This window comes from Arabidopsis thaliana, chromosome 2 (assembly GCF_000001735.4).
Source record: "Arabidopsis thaliana chromosome 2, partial sequence".
NCBI classification, from domain to species: Eukaryota; Viridiplantae; Streptophyta; class Magnoliopsida; order Brassicales; family Brassicaceae; genus Arabidopsis; species Arabidopsis thaliana.
The window spans coordinates 10,893,981-10,910,069 of record NC_003071.7 but is presented as its reverse complement, the minus strand read 5'-3'; the positions used below and the strand labels follow the sequence as shown (position 1 = coordinate 10,910,069).

General features: G+C 37.8%; 6 protein-coding genes across 9 annotated transcripts; 2 read left to right on the top strand and 4 right to left on the bottom strand.

Moving 5' to 3' along the window:
- Positions 1–189: 189 nt before the first annotated feature.
- Positions 190–1,710, bottom strand: BGLU14 (beta glucosidase 14; the record flags this gene model as incomplete). The annotated part of the gene is made up of 2 exons (NM_179734.1): positions 190–537; positions 589–1,710. The coding sequence occupies 2 exons, from the start codon at positions 1,708–1,710 to the stop codon at positions 190–192; spliced, it is 1,470 nt and encodes a 489-aa protein (NP_850065.1).
- A 1,009-nt stretch (positions 1,711–2,719) lies between these two features.
- AT2G25625 (histone deacetylase-like protein) lies at positions 2,720–3,855 on the bottom strand. 2 transcript variants are annotated; one of them, NM_179732.4, is made up of 2 exons: positions 3,408–3,855; positions 2,720–3,328 (listed from the first exon to the last, which is right to left on the bottom strand). In NM_179732.4, exons 1-2 carry the CDS (start codon positions 3,506–3,508, stop codon positions 2,971–2,973), a joined length of 459 nt encoding a protein of 152 aa, NP_850063.1. In that variant the 5' UTR covers positions 3,509–3,855; the 3' UTR covers positions 2,720–2,970. The 2 variants fall into 2 exon arrangements, with proteins under 2 accessions (NP_850063.1, NP_850064.1); NM_179733.1 differs by having other exon boundaries at positions 2,791–3,325; positions 3,408–3,610.
- A 927-nt stretch (positions 3,856–4,782) lies between these two features.
- DBP1 (DNA-binding protein phosphatase 1) lies at positions 4,783–7,354 on the top strand. 2 transcript variants are annotated; one of them, NM_001336005.1, is made up of 5 exons: positions 4,803–5,274; positions 5,491–5,697; positions 5,809–6,020; positions 6,340–7,075; positions 7,194–7,354. In NM_001336005.1, exons 1-4 carry the CDS (start codon positions 5,092–5,094, stop codon positions 6,914–6,916), a joined length of 1,179 nt encoding a protein of 392 aa, NP_001324148.1. In that variant the 5' UTR covers positions 4,803–5,091; the 3' UTR covers positions 6,917–7,075; positions 7,194–7,354. The 2 variants fall into 2 exon arrangements, with proteins under 2 accessions (NP_180133.1, NP_001324148.1); NM_128120.2 differs by having other exon boundaries at positions 4,783–5,274; positions 6,340–7,214.
- AT2G25610 (ATPase, F0/V0 complex, subunit C protein) lies at positions 7,151–8,887 on the top strand. 2 transcript variants are annotated; one of them, NM_001336004.1, is made up of 4 exons: positions 7,151–7,697; positions 7,785–7,862; positions 8,051–8,221; positions 8,320–8,857. In NM_001336004.1, exons 1-4 carry the CDS (start codon positions 7,429–7,431, stop codon positions 8,483–8,485), a joined length of 684 nt encoding a protein of 227 aa, NP_001325190.1. In that variant the 5' UTR covers positions 7,151–7,428; the 3' UTR covers positions 8,486–8,857. The 2 variants fall into 2 exon arrangements, with proteins under 2 accessions (NP_001325190.1, NP_180132.1); NM_128119.2 differs by having other exon boundaries at positions 7,455–7,697; positions 8,320–8,887.
- On the bottom strand, positions 8,839–10,722 carry AT2G25605 (DNA-directed RNA polymerase subunit beta). The gene is made up of 7 exons (NM_179731.3): positions 10,387–10,722; positions 10,076–10,118; positions 9,881–9,973; positions 9,727–9,789; positions 9,530–9,625; positions 9,378–9,455; positions 8,839–9,281 (listed from the first exon to the last, which is right to left on the bottom strand). The coding sequence occupies exons 1-7, from the start codon at positions 10,527–10,529 to the stop codon at positions 9,195–9,197; spliced, it is 603 nt and encodes a 200-aa protein (NP_850062.1). The 5' UTR covers positions 10,530–10,722; the 3' UTR covers positions 8,839–9,194.
- A 675-nt stretch (positions 10,723–11,397) lies between these two features.
- Positions 11,398–15,817, bottom strand: SPIK (Shaker pollen inward K+ channel). Its single transcript, NM_128118.5, has 12 exons — positions 15,226–15,817; positions 14,780–15,145; positions 14,642–14,699; positions 14,227–14,544; positions 13,884–14,129; positions 13,700–13,798; positions 13,590–13,622; positions 13,282–13,467; positions 12,999–13,193; positions 12,828–12,903; positions 12,159–12,731; positions 11,398–11,975 (listed from the first exon to the last, which is right to left on the bottom strand). Exons 1-12 carry the CDS (start codon positions 15,465–15,467, stop codon positions 11,701–11,703), a joined length of 2,667 nt encoding a protein of 888 aa, NP_180131.3. The 5' UTR covers positions 15,468–15,817; the 3' UTR covers positions 11,398–11,700.
- Between the last annotated feature and the right edge of the window lie 272 nt (positions 15,818–16,089).

Here is a 16,089-nt window from a genome sequence, read left to right as displayed (position 1 = left end):
AATGCATACTATTCCATTTAATTTAGTGTGCACAAGTTTTACATTGAAACCACTATTTTTGAGATTTAAGTTTGATATAATACAGTAAAATCAAACCTTATTTGTATATTAACAATAGTTGTTTTCCAAACAAACCATTGTGCATGTATTAATCTAGTTAGTTAATATATTGGAATGTTGCATATCTCATCAATTCTCCTTTTTTCCATTCAATAAATGTCTGAACCAGTGAGCCGATTTCTTAAGATATCTCTTACGTCTATCGTTGAAATCCACGTAAACAAGTCCAAACCTGACCGTGTACCCCGATGCCCATTCAAAGTTATCTAGCAACGACCATGCAAAAAAGCCCTTAACGTTTGCTCCAATCAAGATAGCGTCTTGAACCATCTTGAGATGTCGAGCGTAGTAATCGATTCTATCGCCATCTTTAAGTAAGATTTTACCAGTGCTAGCTTCATCTCTCCCATTTTCTGTTATGTACATGACAGGGTCTTTGAACTTGTATTTTGCATAGAGGATAAGATCACGAATTCCCTTTGGATATATCAAAAGTCAATCTGATGCAGCTTTTGGACCAATGGGAACTCCATCTCTTTCGCCTGTGACGCTAGCACAAGGATCAGAGAACATTGTAACGTTTTCGCTTGAGCAAGGAACATCTTTTGCATAAGAAGACGAGTAATAATTGATGCCAATGAAATCATATGATCCCTTAAGCATGTTAGATTGTTTTGAAGTAAATGTAGGCAAGCGACCGCCTTTTACGTTGTTAACCATGTCAACCGGGTATTTACCGGTCACGAGCGGCTCCATGAAATAGTCGAATGTGAAAGCCATGGCTCGTGCCGCGGCTAACCTATCCTCAGCTGATTCTGTATAAGGTAAGTTCCAACCTGCATTCAAAGCTATACCGACTTGACCTTTTTGAGAAGCCTTATACTTTTTTCTATAGACTTTGATTGCTTCTCCGTGAGCTAGGATAAGGTTGTGACCAACGATATAAGGCTCGGTGGCTCCATTCCCGGCGGTGCAGTTAGGGTTTGTAAATTTTGAACACCTTCCTGGAGCCATAACACCTGCAACATATCCTTGTTGCACCACTGTTAATGGCTCGTTCAATGTAATCCAATGTTTCACTCGATCTCCAAAGCTCTTGAAACAAATATCGGCATAGTCGCGAAAATCATTAACAATTTCTGCCCCACGGAATCCTCCGTAAGCATCTTCAAGGTCTTGTGGTGTGTCCCAATGGAAAATGGTTGCGAAAGGCTTAATTCCTTTAGACAAAAGCTCATTGATCAAGTTGTTGTAATAGTCAATACCAGCTTGGTTGATTCCTCCTTTAAGATTCCCACGAGGCAAAATACGCGACCACGAGATGGAGAATCTATAGGCATTGAACCCAATTTGATGCAATAAACCCACATCCTCCTTGTAAAGATGGTAAGAGTCATCTGCAATAGATCCGTTGCTACCATCTTTTATCTTTTCTGGGTATTTTTCAGAAAACGTATCCCATATACTAGGTCCTCTACCATCTTCCTGAGCAGCTCCTTCAACTTGGTACGCAGAGGTTGCAGCTCCGAAAATGAAATCTTCTGGGAAATCAGTTTTTCTTAATTTAGGTGTTGAAGAGTGTCTCTTGGCAACAACTTCATTGGAAGCCAAGATGATGAACACTAGTACGGAGAAATATTTACTTGTCATTCTAAATTTTTCTTTTGATTATTGAATCTTTGTTTGTTGTAATATAATGAATTATGTCTAGAGTTATATAGGCAAGAGATTTGTTTTTACATTGGGTATGTGAATCTATAAATAGAGAAATGTAAGATAGAGATGGTGTAACAAATCTTTTAATTTTTACTTGTCCATAATTAGTGAATAGAAGACTATTGAAATGATCTTATCTAGTTGTCTTTCTAGTAGGAAAAAATTAGAAACACACTTGTAAATATTTTCCTTTTTCTTGTAACTACTTTTTTTATCCAACAATTTTGTAAATTCCCAAAATAATTCAAATAACTCTCTCAAGACTCCATTATAAACTATTCTTTTTTTTGTTAAATCCATTATAAACTATTCACAATGATCTTAACTAGTTATCGTCTTTATGATTTATGTCTCGAGAGAGTTATTTGAAATATCTAAGAAATTTACAAAAAAAAATGTTTTCTGTAAGTTTCAAACTAGTTTTAGAAAATCGTGAGTGTGGATTTGCATAAGATGATCAAGCTGTGTCCATTTTCTTGTTAACGTAGGTCTCTTATTGCAAAACCAATTTTTTCTTCTTCTTCTCTTCATGCTACGAGTCTTTTCTCTCTCGCTAAGGCTAATCTCCCTTTATTCTCTCACCATTCTTGTAAAAGCAAAGAACATGAGCATCAAGAAATTAAATTATTGAAGGTCCGACATGGAAGTGAAATTTGTAGAGTTGTAGTTAAACTTTGAAATACGAGGCCGAAATCAAACTAATCGTTGGAGTGACATAGAGTTGGGCTTCACTTTGGATCGATAATAGGCCAACTCATTTCAGTAGGAAGTACTTGGAGTGTTTTTCTTTTGTACTACACGCATGTACTACTTTTCTTTCATTTCACATCCAATAGAGTACTACTTTAACACACAAAGCTGAAAACTCCCAAAATTTGGTAGGATACAAGATTACAAAACAAAGAAAAAAAGGACGGACCAAAACTAATCGTGCACATAAAGATCTCAATGAATTTAATGAGTTAATTATTTTTATACGGTTCGATTTAAACCAAAAATCAAAAATGGCATCCTCAAAGAAAATTTTGCATGAATTAAAGACCAGTTTGGTTCAATGTTTTGTCATCAGTAACTACACAAACAAATACTTAAAATTTAATATATCTACAATAGTTTTTGTGTGTATTATTTGTTTCTAATTGACTTTTTTTACACCTGCCTAACAATCTCCCTTACACGTAATGAACTTCCAATTTACACGGAGAAACAACCACCCCTGTTGACACGTGTCATCACCACACCGACCGGCGGTGCATCACCCTTAGCTAATCCGGCTAACTCCAAACGTCGATGAGCAGACGGACGAGGAAGATTCTCCGGTACGATGGTCTCTAGCGAGTTCTCAAGCCAAGGCGGACACGTCCTCTTGTCACTCCACCTCCGCGGCGGCACCACACCCGCAGCCATCTCTTCTACCGGCGATTTCACAACCGCAGCTTCCACTGATGCAACATCATTGATCTGAATCCCGCCGATTACGACAGTTGCCGCCACCCCCAAGACAAAAGAACACTTGTTTTTCCGTGGCTCTGTCTCATTTTCTGTTCTCCTACTAAACAATAAAAGAACAAAGATCATTGATATGAAAAATTATCAGGTAAATAATAACTTTTCATGAATAGAAGAGATACCAAGAGATCTTTGACGTTGTCTTGAGCAGTGAAGCTAATGATTGTGCAGAATTTGAATCTAGGGGAGGAAGATTTAGACAGCAGCTTATTCTCCCTGCCATTGTTATTCCTCTGTTTTCGTTTCCTTCTTTTTCTTAAGAATCCACCTAGAACAAATTTTATTTTATTCCTTTCACCTCCAACATATATATAACTACTAACCCATTCTTACTTGGGTCACTCATTTTTTCTTACTATATATGTATCCTCAAATTATTACATTTCATATGCGCATGCAATACAAACCACATCTAAATTTTTCTTCCAATATGTTCTTTCTCTATACTTAACTAAAGCCCAAAGAATGAACTTAACCTAGAAAAGATGGACTTGACCCAATAGCATTGGTCCGTTGGAGATGTTAGGTCCATACTCCATACAAAGACAAATTGAACAAAAGTCGTGAATCTGTTTGCTACGTCTGAATAACAACGTACACGTATCACGCCTTGCGAACAAATTATTTGACAATGATGGCCAATTAGCATGTGTCATCACTTGTTACCACGTCAACAAGGTTCTTGTCGGTCCGTTTAATTAATAGTAACCATCGTTTTCAGGAAAAAAATCCACATAAAAAGTTTCTAATGGCGAAACAATATTCAAATATTTCCTAACAACTACCATGAGACTGATTCTTTTTCTCTTCCGAAAAATTAATGAGACTGAGTCCTAATTTTTCTTATAGTTAATTTGGTGACCATCAAAGAATGTAAAAGTATTTAGGAAACAGCACAAATAATCTGGCAATTACGGTCTACAACATGTTTATTTACTTATTTTTAAATTATAGAAAAATTTAATATTTTAATATCTTATATTTAATGCCCTAAATAACACTAAATCACACATATAAATAGCAGAGATATAAATATAGAAAAACATTCCAAGCATTTTTCAGTACTTAACATTTATACAGAAAAACAATTAAACATTTTTCAGCACTTAATAATTAACATATGTGAGAAATTCATAAACTCTATTAAATATTCATGAAAATAATGTATTTTTAATTTTATAAGTAATATCTCATGTGTCGACTTTTTTTATATAAAAAAGATGTAAAAAAGGTCCCAAGTTACTAAAATTCAATTTTGTCAACTTAACTCAAAATCTTTTTGCTATTAGTCTAAAATTTCAGATTTCCTTTCTTGCTATTTTTCAAAATACTATGTTTACTTCTCATATAAACTGTAAATATATCCCTTTTTTAATAAGAAAAAAAATCTCTCACTTCAAAAACAAAAAGGAAAAAAAAAAGCAAAGAGAAAAAGTAAATAATACGCCGACGTTTCGTGTTTATGTTAAGCTTCCTTTTTCCTTTTTCCTTTTTCTTTTTGCCTTTTAAATAACCGTCGGACTCATATTTCTCGCCTCCGCCGGCGAACAGTTTTATTATCTCTCTCTTTCTGCGTGTTCCAATTTCTTCCACAAAACCCTAATTTTCTCTTAAACCCTGAAATTCGTGTAACCTTTCAACAATCTCTTCAATTTTGTTTTCGATTCTGAATCCATTGTTTACGAATCTCTCATCTAAAGCTACATTCTTCGTTAAATCGTTTTTAATCGACTCGCTCACTCGTGAGTTGACTCGTCAGCTGTTTCCATAATTGCTTATTGAATTTTTATACGATGATGTTTCAATATGGAAGAAACTAGAGGAATTTCTGATCCAGAGAATGGGAGTTCGAGTTACGGCGGTAAACCGCCGAATCCACTCTCCTTCTCTTCTTCCTCCGCCGCTGCTGCCGTTTACAGGCAAACCTTCGACGGCGAGCGATCGTTGGCGCCGTGTAATAAGAGGTCACTGGTTCGACACTCATCTCTCGTAAGATTCGTTTCTCTTCAACTTGATTTGTGGATCAGTTAGGTTTATTTTGTGTATTGAATGATCAATTTAAGTTGAGGTTTTGTAATTATTGCTCTGCTTTTGGATTTGATCATTATTGGTTTCCTAATGTGTATAATTAAGGTAGAAAGTTTCTGTTTTTAATGTGTCATTATGAGATGTTTGAGGTTTTCTGATTGATTTTCATTTTGGTAGGTGAAGACAATGGTGTCAGATATATCTGTTGAGAATGAGTTTACTATAGAGAAGAACAAGTCTGAGTTTGTTCCTGCTACGCGTTCTGGAGCTTGGTCTGATATTGGCTCCAGGTCAAGCATGGAAGATGCTTATCTATGCGTTGATAATTTCATGGATAGCTTTGGCCTTCTGAATTCTGAGGCTGGTCCAAGTGCCTTCTATGGGGTATGTTCTTTCTTCAGTTTTCCTGATTTTTTGTAGATTTGTAGCATAAGCAAACAACTGTGAATGTAGTGAAAATATGGGGATCTCTTATTGAATTTTGTTTGTTATTAGGTATTTGATGGACATGGTGGGAAGCATGCCGCTGAGTTTGCATGTCACCATATACCGAGGTACATTGTTGAAGATCAAGAGTTTCCTAGTGAAATCAATAAGGTGTTATCTTCAGCATTTCTTCAAACAGACACTGCCTTCTTAGAGGCGTGTTCATTGGATGGGAGCCTTGCTTCAGGAACTACTGCTTTGGCAGCTATTCTTTTTGGAAGGTTTGTTGATTCAACTCTTATTATCTTTTAGTTTTGTCTAACCTAAACTCTTACATCTTGGTTATGTTAAAGAAAAACGTGTTTGGGAATAGATGCTTATCCTCAACTGCGTAGTGTGCATAATCTTGACCTTTAACACAATCATGTACAACTAATTCGCCTGTAGATGTATTCTCTGCCCATATGTGCTGCTGCTATAATGTAGTTATTGTCTCATATGGTCTTTGAGTCACGTATATACTTGCTCATTTCATACTCTATTAGTATTCTGGTATGAAACCGTTTGGTACCGTGTTAACATATAGTTTTGTGGTAACAGGTCGTTGGTGGTAGCAAACGCTGGAGATTGCAGAGCAGTCTTATCCCGTCAGGGAAAAGCCATTGAAATGTCAAGAGACCACAAACCCATGAGCAGTAAGGAAAGGAGACGCATTGAAGCATCGGGTGGACATGTATTCGATGGCTATCTAAATGGACAACTTAATGTGGCTCGAGCGCTAGGTGACTTTCATATGGAAGGCATGAAGAAGAAGAAAGATGGTTCTGATTGTGGACCTCTAATTGCAGAGCCTGAGCTCATGACAACAAAACTAACAGAAGAGGATGAGTTCCTTATAATTGGGTGTGACGGGGTTTGGGATGTGTTCATGAGCCAGAATGCTGTAGATTTTGCCAGAAGGAGACTACAGGAGCACAATGACCCGGTCATGTGTAGTAAGGAGCTGGTTGAGGAAGCTTTGAAGAGGAAGAGTGCTGATAATGTGACGGCAGTGGTTGTGTGTCTTCAGCCACAGCCACCACCGAACTTGGTAGCGCCGAGGTTGAGAGTTCACAGAAGCTTCTCGGCGGAGGGTTTAAAAGATTTACAGAGCTACTTGGATGGCTTGGGAAACTAATTGGGGGACATGAGGATGGTGACGAATGATTGATTTCTCTGTTTTTGTTTTGTCTTTTCTTACAATTTTATAGTTTGGGGTTTGGAGGTTTTGTTCTGTTAAATTCTCGCAATTTGAGTAAGTTATAACATGAGGCGGCATACAATAATTTATTGTTTGGTAGGATATATTTTTTTGTCACTTTTGCATAATAATAATTCTGCTTCAGTCTCATTTGTTTTGTAACTAGAAAGTTATTCCAATTCCTGCGTTTACCGAATATGTTGTGTTCTTGCAGAATGACGTATGTTAGATATGCAGTAAACTCGAGGGTCGGCTTTGACCACATCGCCACTTATCGGTTTGCGGATGCTGGAAAAGTCAGTCTAGTGATGAGGCTGAGTGAGCCATCGTCAGTTACTATTTTATCGTGAAACTCTGAACAACGAGATTGTCCCGGATATTCAAATGAGGAACAAGGCCCAATAGTCCGATCAAAGTGGGCTATTCGTATCGCTTACGAGGCCTATACGATGGTAATTGAATTCACGCGCATTCATCAGCGCGTGATTTGGAGTTGCTCAATTTCAGATCGCACAGGCTCTGTTAATCATCTCCTCCTCCGAAAGACAGAGAAAGAGACAAATCAAATTCATTCATATCAAAGAGATAGAGAGAAAATGTCCGGTGTGGCTATTCATGCGAGTTCATGGGGCGCGGCTCTGGTGAGAATCTCCCCGTACACTTTCTCCGCCATCGGAATCGCCATCTCCATCGGCGTCTCTGTTCTTGGTGCTGCCTGGTATAAATCCTTTTCTTCTTCTCCCCATTGATTTGCGAAATCATCATGCTTACGAAAACTATTTTGCTCTCTCTCTTTATGGTTTAGGGGAATTTACATTACCGGAAGTAGTTTGATCGGTGCCGCCATTGAAGCTCCTCGAATCACTTCCAAGAATCTCATCAGGTTTTGCCTTCGATTCAATTTCAATTTCACGAATTTTTTTATCAATTTGTGTGAACCAATGCGTATGCCATTAGATTGTAGTTTAGGAGATTGAAGAAAGAAAGGTTGATCTAGAGATTTGTCACATTGGCTCTGATTTAGATGCTAGAACTATGTGAATGAACAAGTGTTTGTTCATTGTTTTTCAGTGTAATCTTCTGTGAAGCCGTGGCTATATACGGTGTTATTGTGGCAATCATATTACAAACGAAGTTGGAGAGTGTACCATCATCAAAGATGTATGATGCTGAGTCTCTAAGAGCTGGATATGCAATCTTTGCTTCTGGAATCATTGTTGGATTCGCAAACCTTGTATGCGGGTCTGTATAACCTTCTTCATCCTCTAATTGTTCCCCTCCTGAACCTTTGTAAACATTGAAATTCTCACTGTTTATGGGGATTTGTTTGTTTGTTGCAGGTTATGTGTAGGAATCATTGGAAGCAGTTGCGCATTGTCTGATGCTCAGAACTCGACGCTCTTTGTTAAGATTCTTGTGATTGAGATCTTTGGGAGTGCTCTCGGGTTATTTGGAGTTATCGTTGGGATTATTATGTCAGCTCAAGCTACATGGCCTACAAAATAGAGATATATAAACTGGTAACTTATGGACTTGTACTCTATAGTCTATACATTCTATGATCTATTTTTCAAAGTTCCGGATAAAAATTACACTTCTTTGCTGTTATATCTCTTGTGTAGAAGAAAAACCATGTGTGATTAAGATTCTCCTTGAGTTGAATCCCTATTTTTTGGTAATGTTCAAATTTGGTAATAAGTCACTTGGAGAAACCTCTTCATGCTTGTACTCTTTGGTTCTCTTTTGACAAATGATAAGAGAGTCTGTAAATTTTTGATGAGCATTGAATGAGCTTTAAACTCTGCAGGCTTCTGTTGTTGTCAAACTCAGTTTATTGTATGTGAAAGGAAAATACAAAAAATAACAATACATTTTTCATGCTTTACTAAATGGCGTCAATACATTTTTCATGCTTTACAAAATGGCGTTTGCCTTTACAATCACCAAAATAATTTTGTCAAAAACATTACATGTTGTGTGTTCGTTTCGAACATATATAGATGAATCGACACAAAAATACACAAAACATAAGAAGCAAAAGCTGGATATACAACTTTTTTTTATTCATAAGAAGCTACTATATTTGTATTGATCTAAATCTAATCATGTCTAATATTTAACATAAACTTACAAGACGTGTCACACAATACTACGATTATAATCAGACTGAACATATCAATAACCCGAAAAAAGAGATAAAGCTCAACGCGTTGAATCAGTAAGCCATCCCTCCTGAAAACACATCTCCGTCATGAAGCAAGCTTTCTGTCAACCAATATCCATCCCATGAACCGCCTATTCGCTGGCATTACACACAAATGGCTTCATTTAATCATAAATCCACATAATATTAACTATTCAATAGTCATAGAGTCTCTATACTGACATAGGAACCAACCTGGAACATTGTGAATTCAAATATCTCTTCCTCTTCAGGTCGATTTCCCTGAATCCAGATCCTCTGCTTGAAACGATTCTGCATATCGAAAAAGAGGATATCATGAGGGGAGCTCTATAATAATTGTAACATATTAACAAAAGAGATGATACCTCCTCCACGAACAAACTGCTTAAAAGTTTTCTATCCTTGTGACCAAGCAACACACGGTAAGACGAGTGATGAAAAATACGCCTAAACCTTTCAAACTGCAGTAACAAATGAGAACCAGGGGATAAGAACCTTAGCTAAGGAACAATATGATCTAATGATCATCAAAGTTTTGGTAAAAGAAAGGTTTTAAGTTAACCTGTCCAAGATCAAAGAAAGGACCGAAATAGGTGGATCTCTCAAATGGATCGAATCCAGCAAACTGTTATTGTTTTTTTGACAAAACATTTCAAAACATTACAAAAGCTGTAGTAACTGAAAGAAACAACAAGGAAGTTCGTGATGTGATTTACCCGATACATGACCTCAATGCCATAATCATCACGAGGATGGTCATTATACTTCAATGCATCAAGCTGATGTCGAACAGCGTCTTCTGCACTAAACTATGACCAAAAAAGAATATCTAAAACTCGGATCAGTACACTACAATAGAGACAAAGCAAGGTAATGTTCCAAGCTTATGTAGTAAATAGTGTTTCATTTACATCAAGTCTGGGGCCAAAAGGTCGTTTCCTACGGCTCTCCAACCTGGTAAAACCATCCATCCATAAACATAAGTTATGAAGAAAAAAGATGGAGAAACATAGAAAGGATCTCTAATGGCTACGCCCTACAACTATAGCTTTGCAAAATCGAATTTTTGATCATTTTAGTTTCTGGGAACCAGAATTCTACAAACCAATTGATGGACGCATTCGGATCTGTTCGTTTCCTAGCTAAAACCCAGTAACACCCAAAGCTTGAAACATATGAAAATCGAGGAAATTTGAGTTAAAAAGAGATTTTAAAGGCGTACCAATCGGCAGAGAGGAAATCGGGAACATCGGACGAAGAAGCTCGCACGAGATTACGATTAAGCCTACCGTAGCCATTGAAATGCTTGACATTTGCAGACAAGGAGGAAGGTGGAGATGGAAGCACGAGAGACCCAAACGACATCGTTCGAATCGGTTCTGATGATCTTTTGAGTTGCTCTCGACGGCAGTGGTCTTTCAGTTTTAATATCTACCTTCCGATACAACGGAGCCGAGAGATAGACACGGAATCAAACCAGAAAACAGTTTTAAAATGCTAACCGAGCTAGATTTTAAAATTTGAAGCCGGTTAAGATATTATCTGCACCACAAATCACACAACACAACACTCTCTAGCCTCTAGGACTAGGAGTTGACCGGTTCTCCCACAACCGGTCGCACTCTTTTAACATCAATCGCAAAACCGTTTTGAACCGCTTTTATCTTTTATATCACTTTTTTTTTCCAACATCAAATTCTCATCAACCTTAAACCATTGTCTAATTTGACAAGGGTTTTAATTCAACTAGACATAAAATACAACTTCACCTCTTTAGGTTGATTGAGCAGATTGCGGATGTTTCGTATTGGTCAGAGAGATGGGAGCAGATTAAGCTCTCTAGAGTCTGATTCAAATATTACCTTCTTGCATTTGAAGCATGAAATAATAATAATATTATAGTGTGTGTTGTCTCTAACTCTATCTCAATCATTGTGCTCATTTTCGGTAATGCTTTGGCTCCCAAGTCCCATCAATATCACTTTACCATCATGGATCTAAACAAAAATGAAAGATGAGATGATAATTCATCTCAGAAATAGGATAAGTCACCTAGAGAGGATTTAAGCTTGATTGGAAAAGATGAGTGAGGAGTTACTCTCAAATCTCGACCTCGCACAAAAGTTATAAATTTTAACACTTGCTTCTTCTTAGAGACTTAGAGAAGAAGATTGTCTAGACGTTTAAGAAAGGACCTTTATCCTTGTATGCTTTCTGAAAAAAACAAGATTGTTTCCATACTTCTTGTAGATTTCGATGTTAATATCATGAGGTTGTTAGAGAGTTCTTTTAACAGAAAATAGTCAACAGGATATATATATATATACATGTGAAAAATAGTAAGCAGTGAATATATACACAAAAGCAAAAAAAAAAAACCTAAAAGATATTTCAATCCCGGAGTTGATTGGGGCTTACGGTTTCCCCTAATATTAGCATCATATCACCACCATAAAGCTTGACTGTGGTGGTTTGCGAGTTTGCGTTAAGACAAATAGTTTTCATTACTCAAAATCGAAAGAGAGTTGCGTGTGAATCAAGGATCCCTTGATAGAAGGAGAAAATCGCCATCTCTGATAAGAGTGATGTCGTCAATTTCAGCTCCTTCTCTCGTAAGTACTTTAGTTGGGACGAATCCCATCTTATTTTCACCAATTTTCAATAGCTCTTCCATAGAATTTGGTAACAAAACAACTTTTCCACCAGTTTCACCGTTTTCCGGCGAACTTATCGTCACTCTCTCCGGATAAATCATACTACCTCCTCCTCCAGGAACCGCTGGACTTCTTGGAACTTCTCCTCCATCATCAGCTGGAAAAAAACCAGAAATGAAAACCAAATTTGTAAATTTGTAAGGAACAGAACAATGTAATGAACGTTGTGAATTGTATATAAGAATGACTATTGTGATGTGAAAAGTTCTGAAAATTATGGTTACGTGACAAGAAAGCAACGAGTATCTAGAGAGCAGATGGAGAGGTGAGGTGGTTTTACCGCTATTTGCAGCTGAAATGATTCCGAAGAGCGAGTTTCTGAAGTTATTGAGTTTCCGTTTCTGAGAAACAACAACCTGACCCCCGTCTAAGACGAGTTCTCCTGAATGCATTGTAGGCTCACTGCTATACTTCATTAATGGCTTCCCTGTCACAGGACTCTGAGGTATTCCAGGGATAGGTTTCGGTTTTTTCTCCACAGGCCTGTGATTATGAAACAAGGTTTTGATTTCTTCATTCCCTTGATGATCGGCAAGACCACGAGGAGTCCATCCGTAAGAATCCGGCCAGTCCAAGTCAGCACCTTGGTCTAGTAAGAACTTCACAATCTCCAAGTGTCCTTCTGACACTGCTCTGTGTAAAGCTGTGGTTCCGTTTCCATCAGGGAGTGTGACGTCGCCGCCATATTTGATGATGTCTTTGAGTGCGTCTAAGCAGTTTTTCTCCACGGCTAAGCCAGAGAAATAGCTCACTGAGTCTAAGCTTAGCTTTGCTCCATTCTCTGCAAGGAGTTTAGCAATTTCTCTATGTCTTCCTATGATTGCTTCCCACAAGGGTACATTGCCTTCGGAATCTGTAAACAATGTACGAGCCACCGATAATTTAGTACTACATGATCCTATCATCCTAAGCTAATTGACCTAGTGAAACATTATTTTTTACTACTTACCTCTAATGTTAGGATCTGCTCCATGTTCGAGAAGTAAAACGACGCAATAATGGCTTCCCTTTGATGCTGCTATATGCTGAGATATTCAAAGAAGAAACATAGAGAGTGAGCAAATTTGGTTTAGGCATTAAAAGGAGGATGATGGTATATACAAAGGAAATCCGGGCTTACCAGCGCAGTTCGCCCGTCCTTATCCATTTCATTAGGGCTTGAGCCTCGTCTTAGTAACTGATGCAGCAATAAATCATCTCCTCTGGCTGCAGCAAAGCACAAGCTGAGAGGTAAATCCATTTTCCCTTGAGCCAACATGTGTTCTGTATCAGCCAAAACGCCTTTCATCACTGGATCTTCTGAGTCTTTTAAATGCTGCATGAACCACAACATATCTGTTATGGAACTGGTCCTGTGTGTCAACAGGTTGAAACAAACTGTACTATTCAGAGTTATTACAAACCTGAAGAAGATTATTCATGATTATTGCTCCATCTCCTACATTTGCCTGAACAAGATTTAAGAGTACTGTACGGTTCAGACGAAGCAACTGACTCAATCGCTTGGTACGAACAGTAAACAGCTGCGGTCTGTAACATAGTACCCCAACTTCACCAAAAACATGTCCTCTCTGTGCTTCACTAACTACCTGTAAAGAAACACATACACAAAAACATTATCAAATATGTTTTGGTTCTCCAATTGCAACAAAGTTAAAGAAGAACACAATCATATCTTAAAAAGAAACGGTATAATAAAAGCTAGACTTGCCTGCTCCACTCCATTTACACGTGCAATTATGTCCTGAATGACATAGGAATGTGTCAGGAATAATACATGATGATAAAGGAATGTGTCAGGAATGTACGAAAAACACTTACAACAGCTCCGGTCACCAATATGTAGAAATCTGTTGGGGCTTCATTTTGCAAAATCACATCTTCTTTGGGAGGAAAATACTCTGCTTTCATTTCCGTGACCTACAGGACACCGTAAGTTAAGACTTAATGTGAATAAAGTGACCACTTTTAGCATGCAGGACTTCTTGCGTTATGGGAAACATACCAACTGGAAAAGAAGATCATTGGATATTCCATGGAACAAGTAAATTTTGTCAACAACTTCATAGAACAGATAATGTGATATGCTGGACCGAATAGCTTTGGGAAGAGAATCGATTATTTCTTGCTGCTGTAAGCCTTCTGAATCAGTTCTGTACCTCAAACACAAATGAGCAACCATCTGATCTTGTAACCGCACTGGCAGATTGTTCCTCTGACCAAACCCTGATGCGGCTTGGATGGTATCTCTCTAAAATAATGCAAATGCTTAAGACTCATGAAACTTCACTGAGACCAGACTAATTTTCAGAGAAGTGCAGTTAACAGTACCGGTACATAGAACTTACAAATTTTCTGGTGCGGCCGGTCACATGAACCACCAAGTTGGTCATATTACCAATTATATATGCTGACAGTCCAAGATTAAAAACCATGTAGAAAAGAATGAAAGTCATCTCTCTTGAGTTAACACCATGTATATCACCATAACCAGTTGTGGAGAAAGTAGTTATGGACCAATACATTGCCGTGTTATACCGCACTGCAATAGGAGACTCTTTCCAATTTTCATCGGTTAATGCCATAAACGTCTTGGATGGATCTGGATAATGTGCAGCAATGGAATAGAGGAAACAAGCACCACAATGAATCACAAAAAGAGTAACCTGCATTACCAAATCAAATACTGTAAATTCACAGCTAAAAAACTGTTCATTTGAAACCAAAAAGAGTGTAAAAAACAAGTAGACAATAGCTACTTACAAGGAGAAGCTTCGAGCAGCGAACCCAAAAGTAACTGTATTTCCTGTCTTTCTCTAACCTGAAAAGAAGACATCAATATTATACTCAGCTGGAATTTAAACGTTTTGGCTGGAACGATAAACCGGCCAAAGAACTCACCTGGCAAAACAATTACTGACCCTACGAAGACGCCATAAACGTAGCATACTGAAAATACCATATCCCTGAATACTCTCATGAAGCAAGCTCCCAAAAATTTCGTAAGGAAATGTGGAAACCACGTCGAAAATCAGCCAAGTCGACGCATATCTCCAAGCTATTCTCTTTGGATCATCGACAAGAAGATAAGTTACCTTGTCCAAGAAGGCAACAAAGAATGTCAAGACTATATCAACAGCGAAAAACCCGTTGACAATGTTATCGAGAATACTGAGAGGTGGTCTTGGCTTTTGCAGAAACCCAAATTCAAAAGGTGATGCCCAAGCTGTGTAGAGCACCAAAAACACCAAAAACGTCTCCCACGCTCTGAAAAATAATGTTTTACCTCAGCTAAACCCTAATTTAGCGATTAGATTAAAACAGAGTCAAAATTTGAAAAAACGGACCTGTAACGAGGATCAAAAGGAGAGACGATGAAGCGAGGGAGAATGACGTCACGAGAGGAACGATTGTTGGCTCCAAGAGAAGGAAGAAGGCCTTTGCTAAGGCTATACTGACTCATCGTCCCGTCGCGAGATAAATGGTCAGCAACATCATCCTCCGCATCTTTGGTTCTTCCTCCTCCTCTGCCTCCGCCTCCTTCGCCGTCGTCTTTCACACCCCAAAACCATACCTTCTTCTTCTCCATGCTTCAGATCCCTCTCTCTTTCTTTTTCCAAAATCAAAATCCCTTGCGGATAAACACGCAAGGTTTTTTTTTTTTTTTCTCCGAATTCGCCGGTTTCGAATTTCCTTTTATATCCTTTTTTCTGTTACGTTTGTTTCTTTCTTTTTTGTTGTGGGCCCCAACAGGTAACTATTTTCCCTCCTTTTTCTGCTTTTGTAGCCACAAAAATAGCAAGTATATTTCGGTTCATTGGTCTTTTAGTGCTCATAGAAACTTTCAAAATTAACAAATTGGCATGTTTTTTTCCGTTTTGCTCTGGGAACTGAATATTAACTATAGTTTTTTGGTTAATTAGGCTTTTGTTTGTCCCCCAAACATACTAATATTACCAATACTTAAAAACATCATACAAGTTTCTGTTGTTCAATAATTGGCAAAATTCAAATAGGAGGACTACAATCCAAAAACGCTTGGTAAATCGAGAAAGAAGGAGGAGGTTGGTTTATGCGCAAATTGGTATTTAGATAATCATTTCCTGGAATCAATCTACTCTGGTACTTGGAAAGCTTAATTGTGACAGTTTTGGTAACTGTGTTAGTTACATGTTTGCGTCTGTTGGCTTTGAATAAAATCAATAACGCAA

Excerpts from the sequence above, each read along its gene's own strand:
- SPIK (NM_128118.5), bottom strand. The coding sequence starts at position 15,467 with ATGGAGAAGAAGAAGGTATGGTTTTGGGGTGTGAAAGACGACGGCGAA. Across the intron at positions 12,904-12,998 it reads AGGACGGGCGAACTGCGCTG|CATATAGCAGCATCAAAGGG; the intron begins GTAAGCCCGGAT and ends TGAATATCTCAG. Across the intron at positions 11,976-12,158 it reads CATTTCAGCTGCAAATAGCG|CTGATGATGGAGGAGAAGTT; the intron begins GTAAAACCACCT and ends GTTTTTTTCCAG.
- AT2G25625 (NM_179732.4), bottom strand. The coding sequence starts at position 3,508 with ATGGCAGGGAGAATAAGCTGCTGTCTAAATCTTCCTCCCCTAGATTCA. Across the intron at positions 3,329-3,407 it reads ACAACGTCAAAGATCTCTTG|TAGGAGAACAGAAAATGAGA; the intron begins GTATCTCTTCTA and ends TTTATTGTTTAG.
- AT2G25610 (NM_001336004.1), top strand. The coding sequence starts at position 7,429 with ATGGTAATTGAATTCACGCGCATTCATCAGCGCGTGATTTGGAGTTGC. Across the intron at positions 7,698-7,784 it reads TCTGTTCTTGGTGCTGCCTG|GGGAATTTACATTACCGGAA; the intron begins GTATAAATCCTT and ends TTTATGGTTTAG. Across the intron at positions 8,222-8,319 it reads TTCGCAAACCTTGTATGCGG|GTTATGTGTAGGAATCATTG; the intron begins GTCTGTATAACC and ends TGTTTGTTGCAG.
- DBP1 (NM_001336005.1), top strand. The coding sequence starts at position 5,092 with ATGGAAGAAACTAGAGGAATTTCTGATCCAGAGAATGGGAGTTCGAGT. Across the intron at positions 5,275-5,490 it reads TGGTTCGACACTCATCTCTC|GTGAAGACAATGGTGTCAGA; the intron begins GTAAGATTCGTT and ends TCATTTTGGTAG. Across the intron at positions 6,021-6,339 it reads GCAGCTATTCTTTTTGGAAG|GTCGTTGGTGGTAGCAAACG; the intron begins GTTTGTTGATTC and ends TTGTGGTAACAG.
- AT2G25605 (NM_179731.3), bottom strand. The coding sequence starts at position 10,529 with ATGTCGTTTGGGTCTCTCGTGCTTCCATCTCCACCTTCCTCCTTGTCT. Across the intron at positions 9,790-9,880 it reads GCATTGAGGTCATGTATCGG|TTTGCTGGATTCGATCCATT; the intron begins GTAAATCACATC and ends AAACAATAACAG. Across the intron at positions 9,456-9,529 it reads GCAGTTTGTTCGTGGAGGAG|AATCGTTTCAAGCAGAGGAT; the intron begins GTATCATCTCTT and ends TTCGATATGCAG.